The 23,354-nt window shown below is 34.4% G+C and overlaps 1 protein-coding gene across 6 annotated transcripts in view; it reads right to left on the reverse strand.

Moving 5' to 3' along the window:
• CACNA2D1 (calcium voltage-gated channel auxiliary subunit alpha2delta 1) overlaps window positions 1-23,354 on the reverse strand; it is a 342,789-nt gene that overhangs the window by 82,335 nt on the left and 237,100 nt on the right. For all 6 annotated transcript variants that reach the window (XM_056514818.1, XM_056514832.1, XM_056514799.1 and 3 more), the window contains exons 7-10: window positions 22,233-22,364; window positions 10,395-10,464; window positions 9,861-9,911; window positions 8,681-8,780 (exon numbers count right to left, since the gene is read on the reverse strand). In XM_056514818.1, the coding sequence (XP_056370793.1) occupies window positions 8,681-8,780; window positions 9,861-9,911; window positions 10,395-10,464; window positions 22,233-22,364 (353 nt within the window). The remainder of the gene's footprint in view (window positions 1-8,680; window positions 8,781-9,860; window positions 9,912-10,394; window positions 10,465-22,232; window positions 22,365-23,354) is intronic.

Here is a 23,354-nt window from a genome sequence, read left to right on the forward strand (position 1 = left end):
AACTTCCCTGACATTCCTCATGTCCCCTCACTGGACATCAGACTTAAAGCTTTAAGTATTAAACTGTTCCCTGTAGATTCTCTTGATATGTGAGGTTGCTGCTCAGGGTATGAAGATGAAAGTATAATTGGTGCAAGAAGTTACAGACAGACACACATTTATCATCATCTCACATGGCAGAGGGACAGCAGGGGGCTGCAGCATCATCTCTGCACTCTCACATCTTGACTCCAGTGTGTCTGTCCCTCTTGTAGGGCAGAGCACTGGGCCTGGCTGGGCAGGTGCTGGAGCTCCAGAGCAGTGAGGAGGCTGCAGCAGCACAGTGCTGGCATGGGAGATGCTGCTGCTAAGGCAGGAAGCGAGACAGGAGGGAAAAGTGTGAGTCCTGGAAGTGTGAGACTTGAGAACTCGATGAGTATTTCATTCATGCTCTGCCAAAGTTAGGAGATCCTTTAGATTCACTCCAAACTAAGACACTGCCACACATAATAAACCTAACAAATAGATGACTACTATAGGAAGTATACTTTTGAAAGGGGGATCACAGAACAAATAGCTTCCATCTCATCTCAAAACTTCAGGATAGCCTGCAATTTCTTATTTTATCACTAACATGGTGAGTCATCTTTCTCCTGAATAATCATTAAAGCCAGCTCAGCCTCTTCTGAACAGGTAAGGAATGAGTTTATTGTTCATATTGTTCATTCTTCCATACAAATTTTTAATGATACTGTCACAACACTTCCTGATTACAGTCTCCTAGTTGGAAAGCTGACTCAGCAATGCATTTTTGGTGCAGCATCTGACATGCTATAAAATATCCCAAGATCAATGATATGTCTGACAAAGCAGGGGCCTCTTTAGTAAGATTTGTGGTTTTCTGAAAATTAAGAAACTGGAAAGAGCCAACAGATTTATTAGCCAGTGGAACCATGAGGTAGAGCTATCAATCATTTTATATACCACTAAACCATAAATTTTAAATACAACTTTTTATATACTTTTTTTTTTTAAAAACTACTCTTTTTACATACTACTAATATACTAGAGAGCTCAGATTACTCTGGAAATCACAGACCTCCATGCCATGTGTTGTTAGAAGTCTGACTCCCTGACATTTGACAGCTAAAAGAGGAGACAATAAAAATGTGTATTGATGCCCAAAGCAATCCCTCAAAGTAGGAATGGAGGTGACTTTTCTAGTTATCTGGAGCTGTCAGCTATATTGTACAGTAATAACTGTACAGTTTCCAGCAACATTCCTGCTCCTGACATCCTAATGTAGAATTTGAGCTCCTAATTTCCATTCCCTTTGGCTCTGCACTCAAGCACTCTCTTCCCTAGAATTAACGCTTTGTGACAGATACAAAATGAAACTGATCCTGTTTTTAAATTTGTACTACTCCTTTTCCAAATCTTTCCATGTCTTTTTTCTATCTTACACACGTTTTGAACATTTTTGTTCCATAGCAAGGTAAAGTTACAGTTAATAACTGTAAAGTGCATTTCAGGTTTGCACAGGACTTAGTATGGAATATTTAAGAGAAGAACCCTTAAGAGTAAGGAGATGGATTTAGTTAATTTAGAGATGAAAAAGTTGTATAAAATAGAGCTGCTGGTCCTAGAGGTCTCCAAGAGATAAACTCGTATGTGTGTTCACATGAATGCTCTGCATTTGTTTGTGTTATCTGTGTGGATGGCCTGATTTATAGATATGTGTTTGTATTTGTGTTATATATATTTATATAATGTATGTATGTGTACATACATGTGCTCCATGTATGTTGTGCCAGTTGGGAAGATATTTGGTAGGATATATAGCACAGAGCTGCAGCAGCCTCAGCTCTCTTGGGGTGTTGAATCTGGCATGATATACTTTCCCATATCAGTCAAAATAATAGATGTATAAACAGAATAAATTCAATAGTTCAGATGGCTTTTTATTAATTTGTTCTTCTGAAAGAAAAACAAGGTCTATCAAGTTTATTTGTTGCTATGTAAGGCTCCAATTAAACGAGAAATTAAGAAAAAAACTGTTGAAATACATTCTTTCTAACTAAATCTTGTAGCAACATATCAGGTATGTCCAGATGGTCTTTGAATAAAAAACATGAATAGCTTCTGTGTGGGATCTGTCTGGCTGTAGTGCTACAAAGGCTTGTAGCTTGTGCACAGTTCTGAGGTGAACATGGCAACTTGGCTTCTGGAGATGGTCCTGGTCTGAGCTGTAATCCTCAGAGAGAAGAATTGACATGATTTTTATCTTACATTGGTTTTTACACACTGACATTATTATTTTAAGCCAGATATTCCAGAAGAAATGTAAGCAAGTACCACAAGGAATATTATCACTGCAATGGAATAGTAACACTTTATGTTCACCTCTCTGTCATAGACTAGCTCTGTATATGTCTGCTTTATGTAAGTATTTGCCATTTGGTCTTATTGCATAGACAATATTGTAGGGCTTGTTAAAATGAAGTTAACATGAAATTTTTACTTACACTAAGGATAAGAGAAAATTTAACTACTGAACATGTCTTTTGCTAGATAGACACAGAAAAACTGTCAAGAATACAGAAAAAACTAGTTATGTATTCCCTGTTTGCAAAGATTAAAGCTTTGCAGTATTTACTATTTTGAATATTTGTATCACACAAGGATCATGAAGTACTTTCCAGTCCATTAGTGACTAAGTTGTATCATAAACAGCTACTTGGGAAAAAACATTTAGTTGGCAGGACAAAATAAAAAGAAAACCAACCAACCAACCAACCAACCAACTAAGCAACATCTTTACATATTCTTGATTTAAGGCTAGAAGGGGCAATGAGACACTCCAATCTGGCCACTTGCTTACTGTCTCACCACCCACCTATCACTGCTCATTAAAATTCCCTTTGCTACTTCTGTAATAAACCGTAGCAAATACATTTAGTGGTGGATGTTTGTTTGAAGTGCATCCTCCAGAAATGCATTAAATATTGATATAAAGTCAGCAAGAATCTTTCCTTGGAATTTTTAAAGGAATTTTAACTAGTTATATGCCGTTAAAATTTATTTGGCTTCAACTAGTGCTTCTTGCAATGTTTTTACCTAACAAGTTTGAGAACCTATGGATACAAGAGTTTCTCCAGCCACAGCACTTCTCATCTGTGATGACATCAGTCATTAGACTTTATTTCTGTACCCCAGAGCAACCAAAAATAAGCTCAAATTCTGTGAGTTTGAGAGCATGCCTCAAACCTAGCTTCTCAGGTGATGCATTCAGGTGTGTGAGAAGATGCTTTCTAGAGCCAAGCCATCACCTGCAAAAAAATTTTCAGTCCTCGGAGAACACACCTACAATATTTTTTTGTAAAAACTGAGCCTTTTTGTGTTAAATTACTGATATGTTCCACAAATATGCAACAGTATTCAGCCACAACAAAGGAGTCATACAGTCAAAATCTGAGTTCAAACACTTACAATTTTCCTTCCAGGAGGGAAAGTGAACAATCTGTAAATTATTTAGACAAGAAGTTGTCTCTAGCCATGTCACTGAAGCTGTACAAGCATTACTAGTTCATCGTGTTGGATGAAGATTGCAAGAAGCTCAACTCCTAGTGGTCCCTCTCTTTTACTTTTTCTTGACAACAAACTGTATAATTTGCTTTCCTGAGGATAAGAGTCCAGCTAAAGTCAATTCATTTCAAAAAAGTCATCTAATATAATATCCTCCCTACCCTAATCTTCGTCTCAAGTCCAGCCCCACTTGAGAGACTTTTAACAGTTCTTCACTAACTCCTTTCTTGACTTTCTTTTTGGAGAGAAGATTAAAAGAAAGATAATTCTACAAGCAGATAAACATTCCATTATGCTGTTTATACTACTGTAACTCCTGCTGCTAAAATGAAATTTCTTTCCAACTTCTTAATAATCCCTTGGTTTCCATAATTTCCAAATTTTCTCCATTGTTATTTGCAGAATATTCATCTTCATTACATTTGCTAAAAGTGTCCTCCAGATATATTTCCCCTACATATATTTCCATAGATACATAGCCTTGCTCTACCTGTAATTATTAGCAATGCTGCAATTAAATACTAGATCTTGATCATAACTTCTCTGAGCTTTTTTTAACCCTGCACCTACAGTGCTTATTAAATATACCTCTATGAAGAAAACACATTTAATTCACTTGCTCCTTGAATATGGAAGATGAAAGATAATGGCCTACCATTAAGGAATGGTAATGATTTTCCATTAATGAACAATGCTACCAAGATGTGTTTATCTGCAGCTATCATTGTTCGCCTTTTCTTGAAAATGAACCATTCAATTTAAGAGAAACTCAAAAGGTCAGTTAGGTAGATTGCTCTTAAGAGAAGCAGGAAGCTCAACACTCAGACCTAAACTTGCTCTTCTATCATTTTTCAGTGACTAGGGAAAAAAAACAAACCACATCCTCTGCCAAAAAAACTAATTACATGTATTAGTTTACTGCCTCACACAGCTAAGATGCTGAGGAGCCTGTACACTTAATTGCAGCTACTGTGATTCATTACCTGAAATGCTTTAGGATTCAGCCACTAAGAGAGACATACTTATTGTAGAGGGAACCTGACTCTATCTAGTTTTTTATTTGTCAAATAATGAAAACCATGGCAGGCATCTTATGTTTTCTCCTTAGTATCCTAGTATGAGGAAAATGAGAAAGTAAGAAGCAAAGTACTCTGGCAAACCACTTAATACAGGAACCCTTCTCATTTCCTCCAGATCCACCAACAGAAATACTTCAGTGCCACTGATACCATGATCATGTTTAATTTCTCTTTACTTTCTTCAAGTCGTGATATTGTTTGGAAAAACTAAGCACCACTGAACTTTTCTGGGTCAAAATTCAAAAACACAGTAAAAATCCTTTCAATACCCTTTGAGTATGCAATTTAATTGCAGGTCCACTAAAAACATTAGATTGAAATAAGAAAAGAAACAAAGTTTAAGGGATTTTTAAATAAAATTTTTCAAGTTTTTGCCAATCAAACAGAAGTACACTCATACAAAGCTAACATTTCTAGCAAAGATAATAGAATAAGCATGATGTGCTACCTGGCTGTAGAATTTAGCTTCCTCCTTCCTCCACTGGGACTTCAGGCTAAGGTTTTCACCAATTGCATGTTAGTTAATTTTTAAAATAAACTTAAGAAAGTAGATTCCAGAAGGAAGGAACATCTCCCTGTATTTAAGATAATACAGATGCAATATGAAGTGCAGAATGCAGGATGTAGCAGTAAGGGAAAGGAGTCCTTTGATATATGGAAAAGACTTGTACAAAAATTTCTTTTCCCTCTGTTAGCATATTTAAATATTTTAAATAGAAAAGCATAAAGATTTTACCAACTTAGGAGTACAAGAGACAAAGTAAACAGGTTTGCAACTACTGAGCTATAAAATTACATGAAAGGCTGCTTTTAAAAAATCAGTGGGAACAGAGGTATACAACAATAATTTCATAGTCTGGCTGTACAGTTTTTTATTTGAAATCAATTCATGTAGAATTCACCTTCTCTCTGAGTTTACTCAATGTGCAGAATTGCACAAGAGCAGGAGATGAGCTTTCAATTTTCCCAGAATATGATTCTGTTCTACCTTGTATGCTCATGACATTTAATTTCCAATTCCTAAGCAGTAAATACTAGTCTGGATTTTCACAAAGGCTAAGTGAATTTAAAAGGTACAGCAGCTCCTGACCTTTAACACATCTGTTGATGTAAGGGAGGTTTCTCCTTTGTGTGGTTTTTCTGCACCTCTGCAGATTTGAAATACATTTCTCCTGCACACTGCCCACAATCACAAACAAATTACACTCTCTGTGTCAGCATCTGAAACTAAGTCACTAAATCACGACGTGCTGGGATGGAATTGCTGCCCCCATCATCTACCACTCGCTGCTATCAAAGCCTATAACAGGATTAGTGGGAAAACAGCTGTATTACTCATACATTTAAACCCTTTCAAACAGCAGGTCTTCTCCCTGCAACAAAGCACAGCACTTCAGATAAGGAACATGCAAATCCCAAAGGAAACCATGATATATTAACCCCTGGCTATCTTTTTACAACTTAATAGTTCATTCAGCCTTTCTTTCCCTGGAAATAAAGGCAGGAATTACGTTTATTCAGTAGAACTAATGTTTTTAGCACATCTACTTTTATGCTTTTTTTCTACAGGATTTCCTCATATAAAAGGCACAGCTCCTTAAATCCTCCTGTCATTTTTAAGAAGTGATTGTGATGAGCTTAAATCCATGTTTTTCATTTGTGGGCATGAATCATCGTGGGTATGGGCTTTGAGGCTAACATCTTGGCAGAGGTTAGCAGTGAAACAGCTCTCTAGTTAACTCAAAACCAGACCAAAGACTCCATGGTTATCAAAGCTAACAAGCCATAAAACAACTGTCACATTTTAGGCTAAAAGCTCCATGAGGGAAATAAAAATCATAGATAACTTCCCGTTGGGGTTCATATATCCATATATGTTAATATTGTAATAACTGAACATTTTCATCTAGCTGTTCAGACTTTTTCATTAGCCTACCATGTCTAATACTGGGATGCTTACAAAGAAAATGTTTTAAGCAAATACATGCAACATATTGAATAATTTTTTAAAAAAAATATTGAATAACCTGCATTTATTTCACCTAGAACAAAATGTTTAACTCAACATTTTGTGTGTTGAGTTCACTAAAAAAGTACTGCAGATGGACTTTAGTTTTATCTATTCCATTATTGAATATTTTGTTAATCAAGATGATAGAATAATAGAATTTTTTTATGCTGGAAAAGACTTAAAGATTATCTAGTCCAGCTGTTAGATTGATTCTGCCAAATCTTTAAAAACCAAAAGAAATCTTTAAAAAAAATCTTCAAACAAAGATCTAACTTCTGCATTAACTTTTCTCACTTATAGAATGCCTTATAGTATGCAACCATTTGTTTCCTAACCATAGCATGATTTCTTGTTTTTTAGAGAAATAAAATATATGTATGTCGTAAACCTCCACAATTCCATTCATAAATCAACTGAATACATGAAAACATAGGTTATACAAAAGTAATTATAACACTGAATGGTTTTAATAAAGACTTTTTAATTATAAGGGAACAACACCAAATAGCCCTTTATGAAAGATTTAGAGATGCCATGTACTATTTTGCTCATTTCTGTGATTGTTGCCCTCCACTGATGATGAAAACATAACCAAAATATCTTCTTTGGATTGCAACCAAATTTCTGATGTGAGCCTCTAAAGTTCCTTCAAAGGGAAGAAATGGCCCTTATATATTATAAGTAACAAATCCTTGGGGAAATACTCTACAGAAAATATTTCAGGATTTCTGGTCCTTTTTTGACACAAATCCCAATCCTGAGGCCTCATTAGAATAACAGTGAACCTTAGATAATAAATTGCAGCCTAAGGAAGGCTTAGCATTAAGACACACTATTTCTAGTCAAATGTAACAAAAGAGTTTGAAATACGTGTAAATAAAAAAAGTAGTAGGGCTTTCCAGCAGTGAAAACTGGCACAGCTTCACTGAACACAGTAATCAATTTCCATCAGTTTAGGATTACAAGCTTTTTGGTTTTTGGTTTTTTGTTTTTTTTTGTTTTTTTTTTTAATTGGTGAAACTAAGAAGATTTCAATTCCCCAATGCCATTACAGAAAAGCTTATTTCCTTTAATAACAATAATAAAAAACCTCAGGTGTTTTGCTTTTATTCACTGCAATTTAAGCAAGGAAAATGGTCTTATCCACTATTAAAAATTTTAAAAAAGGAAACACCATTGAGAGTCAGCACTTCTCTGATCCTTGCAGGAAGTTTTAGCTGTCAGCAAACCAAGAAGCAATAAATAGTTTTAAAAAAGATTTCTTTTACTTATGTTTCAGGTCTTTCTCCCTCAGGCTGGCTACAATATGACTCTACAAGTTGAAAATTATCTCCAAAATCATTCCAGTTATTCATCATTGAGGCTGTCTCTTGTTATTAAGAATATGTCAGTGTTCTCATCCTAAATCCTTAGAATCAAAATTCTACCGTTGAAAAGCTTAATGGAAAAATAAAAAAAAAAAGCTTTTCCCAAGGCTAGCACATGACATCTAAAGTATTCATCTGAAAATTGAAAATTTCCCATACCTTCTTCATGGATTCTTCCTTCTATTTTATTATTTATTATGAGAAAAATTGTTTTGCTACCCATCAAGTAGCAAAAAACTTTTAGAACTTCCCAGAAACATTTCTTTAGCAGGTCAGATATATGCTCCACATCTACTGTCATTATGCATCAAACAACACGAGCAATCCAAATATCTTCTGTGTAGAAAATCTGGGAACCAGCAATTATTTCAAGAGAATTTGCATATATAAATCTGATGGGAGAGATTTTTAACCATAGAATTATATTGCAAAGGAGAATTTTGCTATGCAGGAGATTATTTAAATCAGTTTTGCCCTTCACTGATATGTATATGTAATATCACATCTAGGGCATTCCTTTTATTTTATAAGAAAACAAATACAATATATTTTCAGTCTCTTTGCAGCTTAACATTCAAGTATCTCACATCTGGTATTTAAAATAGTTTGCTTTTGGCTCTGTTGACAATGCAAATTTTGTGGAAAGAACAGATACTCACTGAAACTACATTCACAAAGTCATCATCAGACAAGGTCTCCAACATCTCAATGACTGACGTGCGGATCAACTTCAACGTCAACCCACTGACACTGCCACTCCTAAACAAAATGCACAATACAAAAGCTGAACACAGCAAATATAATGTAAAACATAAAAAGAAAATACAGAGCAACCACCAGAACTCTAACCAACTTACACACTAAAATTTTCAATTTAATTCCTGAATTCTCCAACTCATCATTAGTGTTATTAAACTATTTATAATTATTGAAGTAAGCCCAAAACTGGCATACAAAGTTCCAGTCCTGGGCCTTAGATGTGGTCATAATGCCACATCCTTTACTTGTTTCCTTTTCAAGAAATCTGAGCTTACCACCTTTAACCAATGCATTATCTAAACATTTTATACTCCTACACACAGATTTACAGCTCTGGATTTCCAGAGATGCACATGACAGCTTCTTTGATTCAAGGCAAAACCTAAGCTGAAGTGAAGAAATAACAAATGTTGATAAAATTCACTGCTGATATGAAAGCACTTCACCATGTGTAAAAGCATTAAATGCAAATTCTATGCCTGAGAAGCTTTTCAGCATAAAGCAATCTGACACATCAAGTTCAATGCTCCCTTCAGTCCCTCAACATTGCCCTACACCATGAAAGTCTTGCTGAGGTAGAGAGGAAGCTTTTATTCATTTATTTGCTTGCTTTCTAGCAATATTTTAGCAGTAACCAAACGTTTCAATTTTTAAATCTGTATTAGAAAACAAACAAAGTCCACATACATCTTATCTTTCAGATTTATTAAATCGTTATCACAACTATTGTAACACTTCTAGCAATTTGTTTTCAGGTTTGTGCTTCTCAACAAATCCTGGCACGCACATGAGAAATATTCTCTTCATTGCTACAGTAATTAGTAAGTTGAAAACAGAAAAATGTTGAAGTGATTTGAAAAAAACATTTCCTTGCCTCCAGTTTAGATAAGTTTCATGCTTGGTTGGTGCCTTTTGGATCTATTTTCTATCACGCATTTATTTTGCTCATATCAAGATTTTTGAACCTTGCATACAAGGACCTCTTAATTCCCTCTTTATTTTTCAGCATACAGAGCTTTGTTCAATATACCAAAGTACTTTTCTCCCACTAATGTCCCTATTCAGACAGTAAGCACTTACGCATCCACTAAAATAAGCATGTCTTTGGGAGATGCAGCTCCTTGGATATACCTGAAATAAAGAAATGGAGTGAATTACACAAATTTGCATAAAGTATCAATATACTTTATGTCTTGAGAGGCTTACATAAAAAAGTCATGAGGAGTAATCCCACTACTCTCCCATCTTTTACACATCTAGTGATTTTATTGCTGGTCTAAACCACTAAGACATATTTTTAAATATTTGCAAAAGTCTGAAAGAATGTTTCAGTCTAATACTCAAGATTATAATTGATTTTGGCACAAAATTAGAGTTTTTAACTGTCTGACACCTATCTGATAGTTACACTCCTATGAAAAGGCTATATAATCCAATACTACAACAACTGTAGCAGATAATGCATAACAAGGAGTATAATTAGAAAAACTAACTAGTTAAAAATATCTGAAAGTAAGTACCATTAAAAACAAACAGAAAAAAAGATTTTTACAGTAATATCTAGAAAGTTAGTGATGTATATAAATACACAAAACCTTTAAAAAGAATGCTTACCATGGTCTTCTCCGTACATCATACAGATCTATTTTGTTAGGAGTTCGACTTTTATCTACCCATGGGGAAGCTAAAAAGGAAAAAAAAAAAGTATGGGATAGTATAAAACTTTATCTCAAGTATTTTAATTACAACCATGTAATGAGTCAGTATCACAGACTCTGTACTATATAAATATTTCATATGGATAAAAAAGAGTCTATTTGTGTAATATGTTGTTGAAATACCTAGACACCCTTATACATATTACCATATAATACAATGCAGTAAAACTACATATATGTGTGCATATGTGTATATGTATATGTATATGTATATGTATATGTATATGTATATGTATATGTATATGTATGACCAAGTGCATTGAAGAAACATGTAGTGACTATAATTGACCACTGACTTCAATGGAACCAAAAATTCAACCAAAACTCTTCAGATAATGAAACAACTTTTTTAACAACTTAATTTAAAAACAAAACGTAATTATTGCTGTATATAATAATGGTATTTTAGTTATGAGCAGAAATAATTGTATCCTGGCTCAAGAGCTTTACCTAAAAATGCGTATTAGAAGAGTAACATGAACGTAATATATTCTTTGAAAAAAAAGAGATGTAAATATTTATGTGTCTGTAAAGAAAATGCTAAGAATTATGACTTTTTTCAAGTGTTTAATCTATTAGGCCTTACCATAATTTTCAGCAAGGGCAGGAATTATTTCCTTACTGGAGCCTTTCAAAACCATGTGACAGCTTAACGAACACAAAAATGTGAAAAGGGAATGAGATAATGTTCAGCAATTTGTTCTCTCACTGTGCGCCAAAAGCCTTGGGGGAGCTATTTCCTGACATCAATCATTTTTCTGTCTAGGAAATAAAGAAAGATATAGGCAGCTCCAGGATTCTTCCTGAAAAATCATATACCTAAGACAAACTGGAAGAATTATATCTCCACCTATGAATCTAAAAGAAGCCATCAGCTTTGAGTAGATGCCTATTTTTGATTTTACAAAATGAACCCCTTCCTAAGAGACCAAACCATGAGCTGGCCTATCACTGACTGGAACCTTTAAGCTGAGTGTAACCCACACTTTGCAGTACATGTTCCACAGAGAACACTGAGTATTGCTGCACACCAGGAGACCCTTAAAAACTATGCCAGTATTGTCTGTGATTTCAGACTAGACCACCTGACAGGTCCTTTGGGACCTGAGGATAAGAGCATTTGAAATTTTCAGAAAGGAGAGAATTTTTTTGAGACAGATATATGTCAAAACTTTAACTTAAGTACCATTAGTTAGATATGTACAGGTTAAATTCACCAGTATTTTATGAGCCTACAAGGATAACACATGTTCAATGATGGATTTGTTTTGTCTCTGCCCAGGCTATCCTTTCCATAGGAACTCCATCTGAAAATCCATTTTCCAGATATATTTCCTGAGACTTGCAAAATCTGCATGCAATGTATTATTTTAGTTTGTATTATGTGTGGTTTAGGTAAAATAGCAAATATAAATCAAGTTACTGACCAAGGCTGCCATATGTTTGCCAAAACTGTCTTTCCAGTGACATCCAGTAAAAAGGCTGTGCCCTACCAAATATGTGCCTCTAAATTGACACATATTTTGGACAGCCTTCATAAACAGAGAATTATCTCAATTTATGATCTGGATTTATTTCAAAACAACACACCGAATTCAATTTTTACTGGTAATGCTACCTCATTTCACACAAAAGATAAGTTCAACTCCTTAAGTGCATTCTGTAAAGCAAAAGGATGGTGGTTCAAAGAGAATTTGAATGCAGGAGATGAAGAAGGGCCCTTTTAACATCATCTGCTGGTGTGACAGTGGATACTGACAGAGGAAATCATTTAAAACTGAATCAATGTTCTACAGACAGAATGCCAGAATGGCCCTTTAGCTAACATAAATTATCTAGTGAAAATCATCATAGGAACATTTAGCTAGAATTTATCTGATACCACAATCTTCAAATCCTACTTTAAACTGCAGGATAATTTTTCTAAATGCTAAACTAACATTTACAGAAATATGGGCTAAGATTTCATCTTAGTTGGGCAACAGAAGACCATGAGAAATAATTCAGCTACTTTTTTCTGCAAAATGTGAGAGCTACAAATACTTATTAATGTAATGCCACCTGACAGGTAAGCACATTGCATCCCTGAGGCCAGCACCAGTTCTCTAGACAGAAAGCCACTCAGAACCAGGGCCTTTAGACCAAACAGTGTGTGGCAAATCTTTCAGAAACAAGAAGAAGCAAAATTCATACCAACTTAAACCCTAATAGCAAAATTTGAAATGCCTGTAACTTTCCCTAGTATTTCCAAAAGCACCAAATGATTGTATAACAACACTTCAGGGGTTTTAAGATGGAATAAAAATCAACACATTTAAAAATTCCTTCCTTTCTTTGACTTTGTTTTAGATATGGAGAGGATGCTCAAAACTTCTAGTTGAGACAGTAAAATGAAGGACGTGAAGACATTTTTTTCCAAATCTACAGCAGAATTCCTTCAGTTAAACCTTGAATTGCTAAGCCTTGGACTCAGTTCTACCACAGCTTTTCAGTAATAGCCTGGATTGCAGTGAGGCTCAAACTGTCTCTTTTGGCTACATCTATGTTAGCAGGTTAAAAAGAACAATGGAAAGGAAGTAATTCACTAGAACTAGGCTAAAAAACTATAATAAGAGTCCAATTACACAAAATAAACTGAGCAGAAGCCACTCAGCACCCTACTTAGAGCCCATCTGGTCCTTCTGGACATTACTGTGACTGGCAACAGAGTTTTTGTTTTGGGTAGATAGACACAGTGGTGAACACAACAACTAAATTCTACTTTTGCTTTATTAGCAAAGCTCTTTCAGTACACACAGTCCTGGACTGACTGTCAGCAGCTTCAGGGAGATCTGGAGAAGGTCTTTAAAATCATTATTTATTACCCTGCTGTTAAACCACTATTTCCTGTGCCACATGTCAATAAGTGTTGTTTTCCTAACAAATATGTTATTTTCTTTCCAGAAAAATGTAACAAGCTTCTACATGTTTAAGTTTCCATGACTGCATGATTTATCCTAGGATATTAATGGCTGCTGGATTGTACACTAATTAAGATATATAAAGTATAATGAGAAAATTTGTTCTATTGATCTTTCTGATGGTTTCTACTACAATTTACATAATCTGGTAGAAAGCCTCTGCAAGGCTCTGAATAATATAAATAAGGACTCAGCCCTTAGTATCTAAAATTTCATTCAGTCTAAAGTGCTGAATTCCCTCTTCAATCTCAAGAATTAAAATTACTAAATTACTCATTCATCCTAGTCTCTATCTCAAATAGCACTTTTAATTTTAGATAGCTTTGAATGGCCTCAAATGTATTCGCTGGTTTTAGTAACATTTTGAATATTTAAGGATATTATTGGAATTGTTTTTCATAGGAAACTGAAATTCCCTTATGATGTTTGATCTCCACTGATCAATTTTAATTTATCCTGATTTAACATTTTTAAAAACAACCTTTTAAAAATATGCTAAATATTTTCTATGCAAAAATAAGTATGCATTTATAGTTATATAGGAAATAATTAGAATTGATGGAAACCAATGAAAGAGACATGCAGCATTTTTGGTCCATACACATAACATACTATAGAGCCATTTGGGGAAACTGGCTTATATCTTGCTGACAAAAGCTATTATGTGGTCTAAAATAAAAGCAAAATGAAAAACACAAAATATATGATTACACTTGTCCCTCAGAAAGTTAAATTGATCAAGGATTTTGAGATTTACAGGTTTTTCAATATAATATATTGTTTAATACTTTTCTATAAGGTGATTTGGAACCTGGTTCACCAATACCTCCAAGAAATCAGCCTCACAGTTTATTGTTGCATATGAGTATCTCTGAACTATGTCAACACTGCACAGTTCTCTGGTGCATACATTAGGCTTTACTCATGTTCCCTTTTGATGATTTTCTTCTTTGGTATGTGGATAGATTTGTTACTTTATAAATTATTAATTGTGTTTGATATCCCTCCCACTTCTAGTTACATTATTGAGATACAGGACAAGATATAAATCAAGCAAGAGTAAGTCATGCTTTTCTATTATTTCTGCACATTTAGAGTAGAAATACTCAGGTTGGTTGATTACAAGCAGAACCAATTAATGCACTAAAGAGACTGTCACAAGGTAGAGCCTAAATGAAAATATTTTTTAGGAAAGGTAGACCTTGGCTACGACCTCCCATTCTGAATTAATGAGGCACCTATAGCAATGAAACTCTCCTGAAAGTTATGCCCTGTTCTATTGTTCAATGAACAGAGAGGCAGAGATGAATTATTAACACCTTTACATCCCTTTACATTATTAATACATTTGAGAAATGATGCTAAGAGCTGAAAATACGATAGATGACAAATACCAATTACCAAATCCCAGACTACATGATTTTATTTTGACTCAAACTCCAAATTTTATCTTGCTGTCTCGCAAATTAACATTCATGGAGATATTTAAAATAATCAAAATCACGGACTCAATTCAAGTCTCTGAGCCAGATTCAGCAAAGTCTTCCACAGATGGAGCAAAGGTAAAAGTTACAGCATTTACTGTGATGATATTTCATAGGTTTTTTAGTGAACTTAAGTGAATAAACCTGAATTCACGTATGTGATAGCCCAGACTATTTGAGAAATGTGATACTCCTCAATTTTCTACTGAGAAAGAAGTCAGTTGAGTTTCAGTGTAGCACTTTTGTAGAGTACCTTAGCTGTTTTTCAGTAAAAGGTGAGACATGGTAACTAAAACAAGAAACAACCACAACTTTAAAAGCCCTTAACATTAATCATAATAAAGTGTTTTCCACTGCTATAATTAGTATTCAGGATATCTGTAGCATAATGATGTCTTGGATTAATGACTAATTAGTACCATCCTCCCAAGAGAGAGATTGTTACTGACCATCTCTGTGCTACCACACCAGATGTTCAATCAGGACTGAATGCAGCCATCTCCTTGTGATTTTCTTCTTCTAGTGACTGGAAATTTTCAAGACCTTAAAATGTTTTAAGGTAAAATCTGTCTAACATAGACAAGTCTGTGCAATGTCTTCTGTAACTTTCACAGCATCATCAAAATACAGAAAAGAGAGGATAATAACATTGAGGTGTTTTAGAATGTATTACCCATGTGGTAATGGGTAATTATGTTATGGGCAATACTGCACTCAGTTTTATCACAAATCAGTTAAGCAAAGATTTGATATGGGAATAGTCCATACACAAACAAATCTATTGATTTTTGGTCCCAATGTACCAAAAAACCCAAAAGCGATTAGAATGTGCAATACATACTGCAGTCTGCCACTTAAAATGAATCTCTTTCTGTTATCTTATTTCAGAGACAAACATTTCTCTTTCTGCATGCATAAACTGAATTTCATCCTAAATGTGTTGTTTGCACTAGTTTCACCTGCACTAGTGACCATGTCCCTAAAGAGGGCTGAAGTATCAGAGCTTAAGAAGAACCAACAAGATGTTTTGTTGTTGGGTCTGTTCTGATTTTCCTTGTTCTCCTATAAAAGAAAATTCTGGAGGTTTAAATCTGTATCATAAAGACAGGGAGATGGCATGAATTTCAGCATGAAGGCAGGGTGAGCTGCAGTATGCAATTTCATTATCTCACTAGAAATAGTACGTTATCCTATAACTTGGTGGATCTGCTCCAGCACACCAGTTTTGAAAAATGAGCCATAACTGCACTTACTGCAAGATTTTTCATATCATGAAACAAGGTTGCAGTGAGGTAATTATCAATCTCTTCTCTCAAGTAACAAGGGACCAGTTTGAGAGGAAACAGCATCAAGGTTTGCCAGGGTAGATTTAGATGGGATATTAGTAAAAATTTGTTGACAGAAAGGGTTGTGAAGCATTGATTGATACAGGCAGTGCTGGGAAGTGACAGCCACCCTCCCTGGAAGTTAAAACAAAGTGTGGATGTGGCATTTGAGGATTTGGTTTAGTGGTGAACGTGGTGGTGGTGCTGGGTTGATGGATGATCACTTGATGATCTTAAAGGTCTTTTCCACCAACAATTCTATGATGAGTATGGTTAGATCCAAATCATGTCAGCTGCTGTTCCTCTCTCCCTCCCAGATTTGAAAGGGGAAATAAAAAAGTGAGCAACACTCAAAGAGGCTTACTTCTATGAAAAAGTAGATGTATCCAACTCACACACACTAATTGCGCTCACTGATAATGTATAAGCTGCATTACTAGGAAAATGTTTGTACTTTTACTTTGTCTACTTTAAAGGCTCCTTTAAATATTGAACTGTTAACATGAACTAACAGCTATAAAATATAGAACCTTTTGCAAAAAAAAAAAAAAAAAGAAAAAAAAAAAAAAGTGATGTTCTCAGATTTTCAGGGCTTTTGATTCATTTATGGATTTTTTTAGGCTTTCCAGTCTCTTAGTATCTGCTTCAATAATTACTTTTCTGGAGAGTTCAATATCATGGCCACAACACTATTGCTTGCCATTAATTGTTAACACAAGAGCAGCTGTGCACAGCAAGTTCTTCATTTGGAGAGATACTATTTTATTTTATTAGAAATTGATTTTTAAAGCTCTTCTATTATTAATTTGTCTAAGCAGGGAATGCTCTAGTAGCTAAGCGAAACTTCCTTCACTAACATCTTAACAAGTTAAGGGGTGGGTTTTTTCTTGGTTTTGTTTTTTTTTTTTTAAGGAAGGATAAGAGATAATCCTTTTTCAGATAGCTCTGTCCTATCCATATTTTTAATCAAAAAAGTTTGATGACTTTAGGAACAAGATTATTTTTTTTTTTCTGGAAAATCATCACTGAAGTGCTGCTTTCTTTATATGTGAATTTTTCTATTTAATAGCTCGTAAGCTCAAATTCCATAGGAATATCCTAGTAAAATACTGGTATGAGAAATGCAAAGAGATTTTTCTCTAATTAATTAAAATTTTCATCATATTATACCTATTTATAGATAAACAAAGGAAGACTAAGTAGAAGGCGAGTATAGAGTAAAAAAAAAAAAGGAAGAATACAACAGTTCTTTTTACAGTATTCTTTAGAACTGATATTACAAACATACAGAGGATATTACCAGACCTGCTGTGGCACATTCACACCTTCAGACCTTTGGTCACTGCAGAACAAATAATGTCCCACTGAGCCTAGTTCAGCATTTCTTCATAAAAGATGCTGAATCTACTCATGCACTATCATGCCACTGTTATGGGTATTCGTAGCTCACTAGCTGAAATCTGAACTATCAGTACTATGGACTCCCTATCAGTATTACCTTTTCTAGCATAACACTTGGAAAATTATTATTTAGTATACTTCCCTAAGAGAGCTGAGTCAGTGTTGCTGGTCAGTTCTCTACTAAACATTCATCTAAATCAGGACTGTGTTTTCATTGAGTAATCCTATGCAACCAATTTTTCTTAAGTAGATTTATTACTGTAACTAGAAAGCTTGCTGTATTATACTTAACTGCAAATAAATGTCTGCTATCTGCAGTCAAAAAACAAAAACAAACAAACAAACAATTAAACCCCAGAAAACAAACAAAACCCCAAAAAACCTCAACAAAATGAGCAAAGAGAGAGATGGTATCTCGTAAGAAGGGCATAAATACAGAGTTGTTTTAAAAGTTTGTTTAATTAGTAATTGCTACAGTGAAAATAATATGCCTCCTATTGCAGTATTTAATGAAAAATTGATTAACAATTATAATCCTAATTATGTCTATAATTAAAAAGAATTTAATGATTAAAAGAGGAACTGGTTACTTTATACCTACACTTCCAAGTAGTCCACCAAAAAATTACATTAAATTTTTCTTCTAGATAGCTGCTTTCTAAAACTTGGCATTCAAATTACCTGAATAGATGCCTCACAAGATGTAAGTAACTTAATATCTGTCAAATCATATTAAACTACATTAATTAAATTAATTTATTTTTGAGCAACAGATTTGCCCAGTGCTCTGTGGTTAATTATAAATTAAATCTGAAACCTGATCTATATTAAAAAACCTTTCTGTCTACATAGCCCCAGAAAAACCCCACATGTGCAAGCCCACTGGCAGTGGATGCAATATTTATCAAAAAAAGAAGTATCAATTGGATTGGAATGAATTGCTAATTTCAATGATCTGACACTGCCAGATTACTGCTTTTATTTTGAATTAAAAACTGCAGAAACCCTCTGTCTAGACTGGAATTAGTCAAATATCATCTTGAATTGGCATCTTAAAAGCCAATACAGGTTCTGCAATTAGACTTATAAAGTCAAATAATTAGGCAGGTAGATGTACATCTACTAGAACTAAGGAGAAAGCAACTAAACATTTAGAATAATTTGTGCTCTCTTGCCCTATCATGAAGAATCCAAATTTTGAACTTAGTGACTCACAGTTTTACCTAAGAAACTCCTCTGATTTTGTTTACTGTTTCCATAATACCGAATTTCAGTAGTTTGCATAAAAAGGCCCACAAAATATATTTCAGCTTCCTTTCACAGCACTTTTGAAAACTGGGTCTTACTCTTGAGTTATACATTAATGATGAAGAAACTGTCTTCTTGCAGGAAAAAGGCTGGAAATTTATATTATTTTAAAATAATATTTAATTGATTTAAATATTGAGTTAATTAAAACTATTATATTTATTATATCTTTTTTGTTTTAATGGCTTGAAAATTTTATGAGTCAGTATATTCAGTTGCTATAACAATTTGACTTATTTTAACTACAGTCAAGAATCATTAAATGCAAACAACAAAAAATATTATTATAAAATATCCAAGTTTTGTGCAACTGTTTACTCCATATTAAACTGGCCTCTCTGCCCTTGAGGAAGTCGACAGCTCCTCCCAGTTTAGTGTCTCTGATAAAGTTACTTGGCATTCCTTTGAGTTCAGTTGAAATATTCCCTAACTTGTCCCTTCTCCACAGGGAACAAGGTATCCTTATTCCATAATTTCCTTTGGTTGTAGAGGCCTGTGATTACTGAGGGCTGGTCTTACAATGGATGAAAGACTAATTTGTCATTTGTGCCTTTAAATAAGTGAATGAGCACATATTACATCCTTATAAAAGTTTCATGCACTTTATATGCTTTTTTTTTTTTGAGCTTTTATTAAATTACTGTTTACTTACTCTTGAGTTGTTCAGAGCTCATAGAGTAGCTAATAAAAATCTCAATACTGGTTTTGGCATCTTCATATTAAAATGGATGATTGCCAGTAGAGTTACAGAGCTTTGCATTTCTCTTCTAAATTATGCTGCCATTGAAACTAATGAGAATATTGATAGTAATCAAATTATTTTTTAATTAATTAAGTAATCAGTGAGAGACTGAAATGGTTAATGGTTTAAACATTGCTAAAATCATCTAAGAACCTTTGCACAGCTGTCCATCTGTGCCCACTGAAGCCCATTCCTCCCCAGACATGGCTAGGCACTGGAATTTGACTTGGGATAAGATAAAGGTGGTACTATGGTCTTGTCATCCCAAGTCTAAGAAGAATGTGTCCACAAGCAATAGGGGAAGACTGGGATGCTGATGGCTCAAACATTCTTATTTTACACATACTTTCTTCTCACAGGGCTGCTCATAGAAAGATCCCTTCGTGCTCTTGGTTACTGTGGTGAAAAGGACAGCACAAGAGCCTCTTCAGAACAGAAGTGATGTACCCTTTGCCCATGACTCAAAGCAGTGGGACAATATCAGATAAAATCATTAATAGAGAAAAACTTTGTTTGAAAACACCCTTTGTAGCTTAGACGTACTGAATTTCTTTTAACGTGGGAAGAAAGACTGGTTTAGTGTTTCATATAATAATGAGCAGGCTTCTCATTTTAATTTTGGGTTCTGATATTTCCAATATTTTCACAAATATCATCACTATGGAAAAATTAATCACTTTGAAACAGGCTTACCAAAGGCCAATATAATGAAGTAATGCTTTACAATTTATAATATAATTTTCAAAATGCAAATGTGAAAAGCATCCACTTTAGCGTATGAGACTTGAATTAATTTTCATTACATCTGCTGTGTCAGCAAACTGAGAAAAAGTTTACAACAAGATAGAGATGGAGAACCTTGCACAGAGACCTATTCAACAAATCTAGAATGTAAAAGGTTTTCAAGTTTGAGCTACAACGGGCAGCAGATGAAAACCACAATTAACTCACAGAGTATCAGACTGCTCCACACTGTGTATGTGTGTCCAGCATTTAAGAATTGGGGAATTACTCAGGAATTTATCAAGTTATGTTCTGACAGGATTGGATAGCTGTTAAATACTTTTCTATGGAATAAATAGGAGGTGAGTATCTGGGCTTTACACTAAATTTAAAATTGTGTTTAGACGAAGTAGATGAAATATGTGTAAGTAACATTTGCACCTACAAAAGAGAGAAAAGTGTCTCCCATTTATACAGGAGTTAATAGAAATACATAGAGATTTTGAAGCTCCTATGTTGTGTTGGTGAACAGCAATAGACAGGTTAGCTAGATATAAGGATCTGTTTTTCAATATATGGGATTAATTTTCAAGTGAAATATTTCCTAGAGATTGTCAGAAATATATATTTAAAGAATGTTCTTTTTCAGTACTGGAAAAAATCACATAGTAAGCCATGAGAAATGCTAACACCACACATGGTGATAATCCCAAAAGCATTGGAAGAGTTGGGAAACAAAATAAATATTAAATTAGCATTTTCAATATTACTTTTTTTTTTTCTGCACCATCTCCCTGTATTTATTTCATGATCATCCAGCATGACAAAACAAACAGGATTCAAGTGCTATGAAATATTCTTCCTGTAAACTAGCCTGAGGCAGTTTCTCTGCCTCTGCTAGCACTCATGCTAATGATACAATAACAGCTTTAGAATAATCCCCTTCGTCCTCAGAAACACAAACAATCTTGTATAAACAGAAGAGAAAGGTTCTCAGAATTTTTCCTAAGGCAGTTGTAGGCATGAGTCAACACGTTTCACACAATTGTCTTGTGTGTAGTGGACACATTATTCAGGCATTGACTAGAGCATCTCTTAACAACAGCAGCAGCAGCAGCAGCAGCAGCACAGGCCTTGCCATAAAACAAAAAAATCAAATTCAGGCGACTCGTTACCTAAATTCAGCAAAATATCCATCTATTTAAAATAATTAGTGTCATCACTAATTCACTAGTGTAATCACTGATGGGATTCTCTGGTGAAACAAATGCTGGTTGAAGTAATCAAATTGAACTGACCTTAGCTCTAATAGCAAAGATGTACCTGTCAGAGGCTGTGGATTCTGAGAGACAGGAACATAGCATGGTGTACTCACATTTTCACTGACATTATAATTATGACACATGATTATATGTCTACTTTACAGGTCACTATCTTTAAAACCAGACAAGTACAAAAATCTCACTTGCAAATATTCAAGTGATTATTTACACAAGATATTGAAAATAATAGAAAAAATAAGATTTAACTCTTCGGCTTTTCAAAAGACATAATCTTCTAGTCTTCTTACTGAAAAAAAAAAATACTAATTACATGTTTCACTCCCAGTTCCTTCCTCATACTAGTTTTAATCCAGAATAATCTCGTTCTTGAGTGTGTCATTTGGATAAAAAGATGCTGCACCTATGTAAAAAAAGCAATTTTTATTTCTATTTCAATGCTCGTAGATAATTCAGAATATTTTTAATGCAATACACGGCACAGGACAGTTGTGTAGGACAGTTCAGTTACCTGGGTAATACCTGGCGAGGCCAGTGGCACTCCCAAAAACCTGCCACAATAAAGTGGGGTCCTCCTCCCTGTTCCGCTTGAACACGTCATCCAGCGCTGCAGTCCAGTTGAGCTCATTTAGCACTATGGTCGCTGTCAAAGACAAAACAAATTTTCATTAGAAAGTCACATCCTAACATGCAAAGCTACAAAAAGCAAGCTGGAATATTGAGAAAGCGATAAGATTTAATTTAACTAATCCAGAAATTAAATTTTAAGAAAAACGCTTCTTTTCCTTGGGCATTTTCTTTAAATTCCTCACACTCTCCTGGTTACATTATTTTCATGCCATGACTCTTGGTTTCTTTCCACAGACAATATCTTCTCCAAATACTTCCTTTCTGAGATGTGACTCTAATTGCACTTCCCAATCACAGAGAAGACTGTTTATAGAAGAATAAATGCAAGCATATAAAGTTGATGTTTGCTAATTTCAGTGCTCTGCAATAAGGACATGCAGAATGACATGAACAAAATTAGGTGGAATATAAATGTAACAAAGATGTCCCTTTCAAAATGGATTATATGGGAAAAGGACATTGAAGAGTTAGTGCTACTATTGAGGTGGGGCTGCATGAGCAGCAGTGCTCATTAGCACACACACAAAAGATCTCAATGTTCATAGATCTGGGCCCTGGCAGTAAAGGACTGCAAAGTGAATGTTAACATTTATGACTTGGGTTAACTCCAAAATTAACTTAAAAGACAATAAAATTAACATTTCAGCTAAACATTATGTTGCCAGTTACACATAAACTTACATTAATGAAGTTGTCCTGTACCAATAATTGTTTTAATCAATCCAACAGTTTATATAATGAAACCAATATGGAATATTTTAATATGTTCTATTCCTTTTTGAGAAAGAAGGTATATATATATTCCAATATATTGGGAAACTTTAAAATTGAACATTGAACGATGAACACTGCTACACTAAATAATCAATGGACTAGACTCAGTAATCAATTAAATTGTATTGTGATACAAAACACCCTATGTATAGCTTATGATAAATGATGTTTTTCACGTCAATCAGTTGTAACTATTTCATTAATTCTCTCCTGTTCCCCAATTTTAGGC

This window comes from Oenanthe melanoleuca, chromosome 1A, assembly GCF_029582105.1.
Source record: "Oenanthe melanoleuca isolate GR-GAL-2019-014 chromosome 1A, OMel1.0, whole genome shotgun sequence".
NCBI lineage: Eukaryota > Metazoa > Chordata > Aves > Passeriformes > Muscicapidae > Oenanthe > Oenanthe melanoleuca.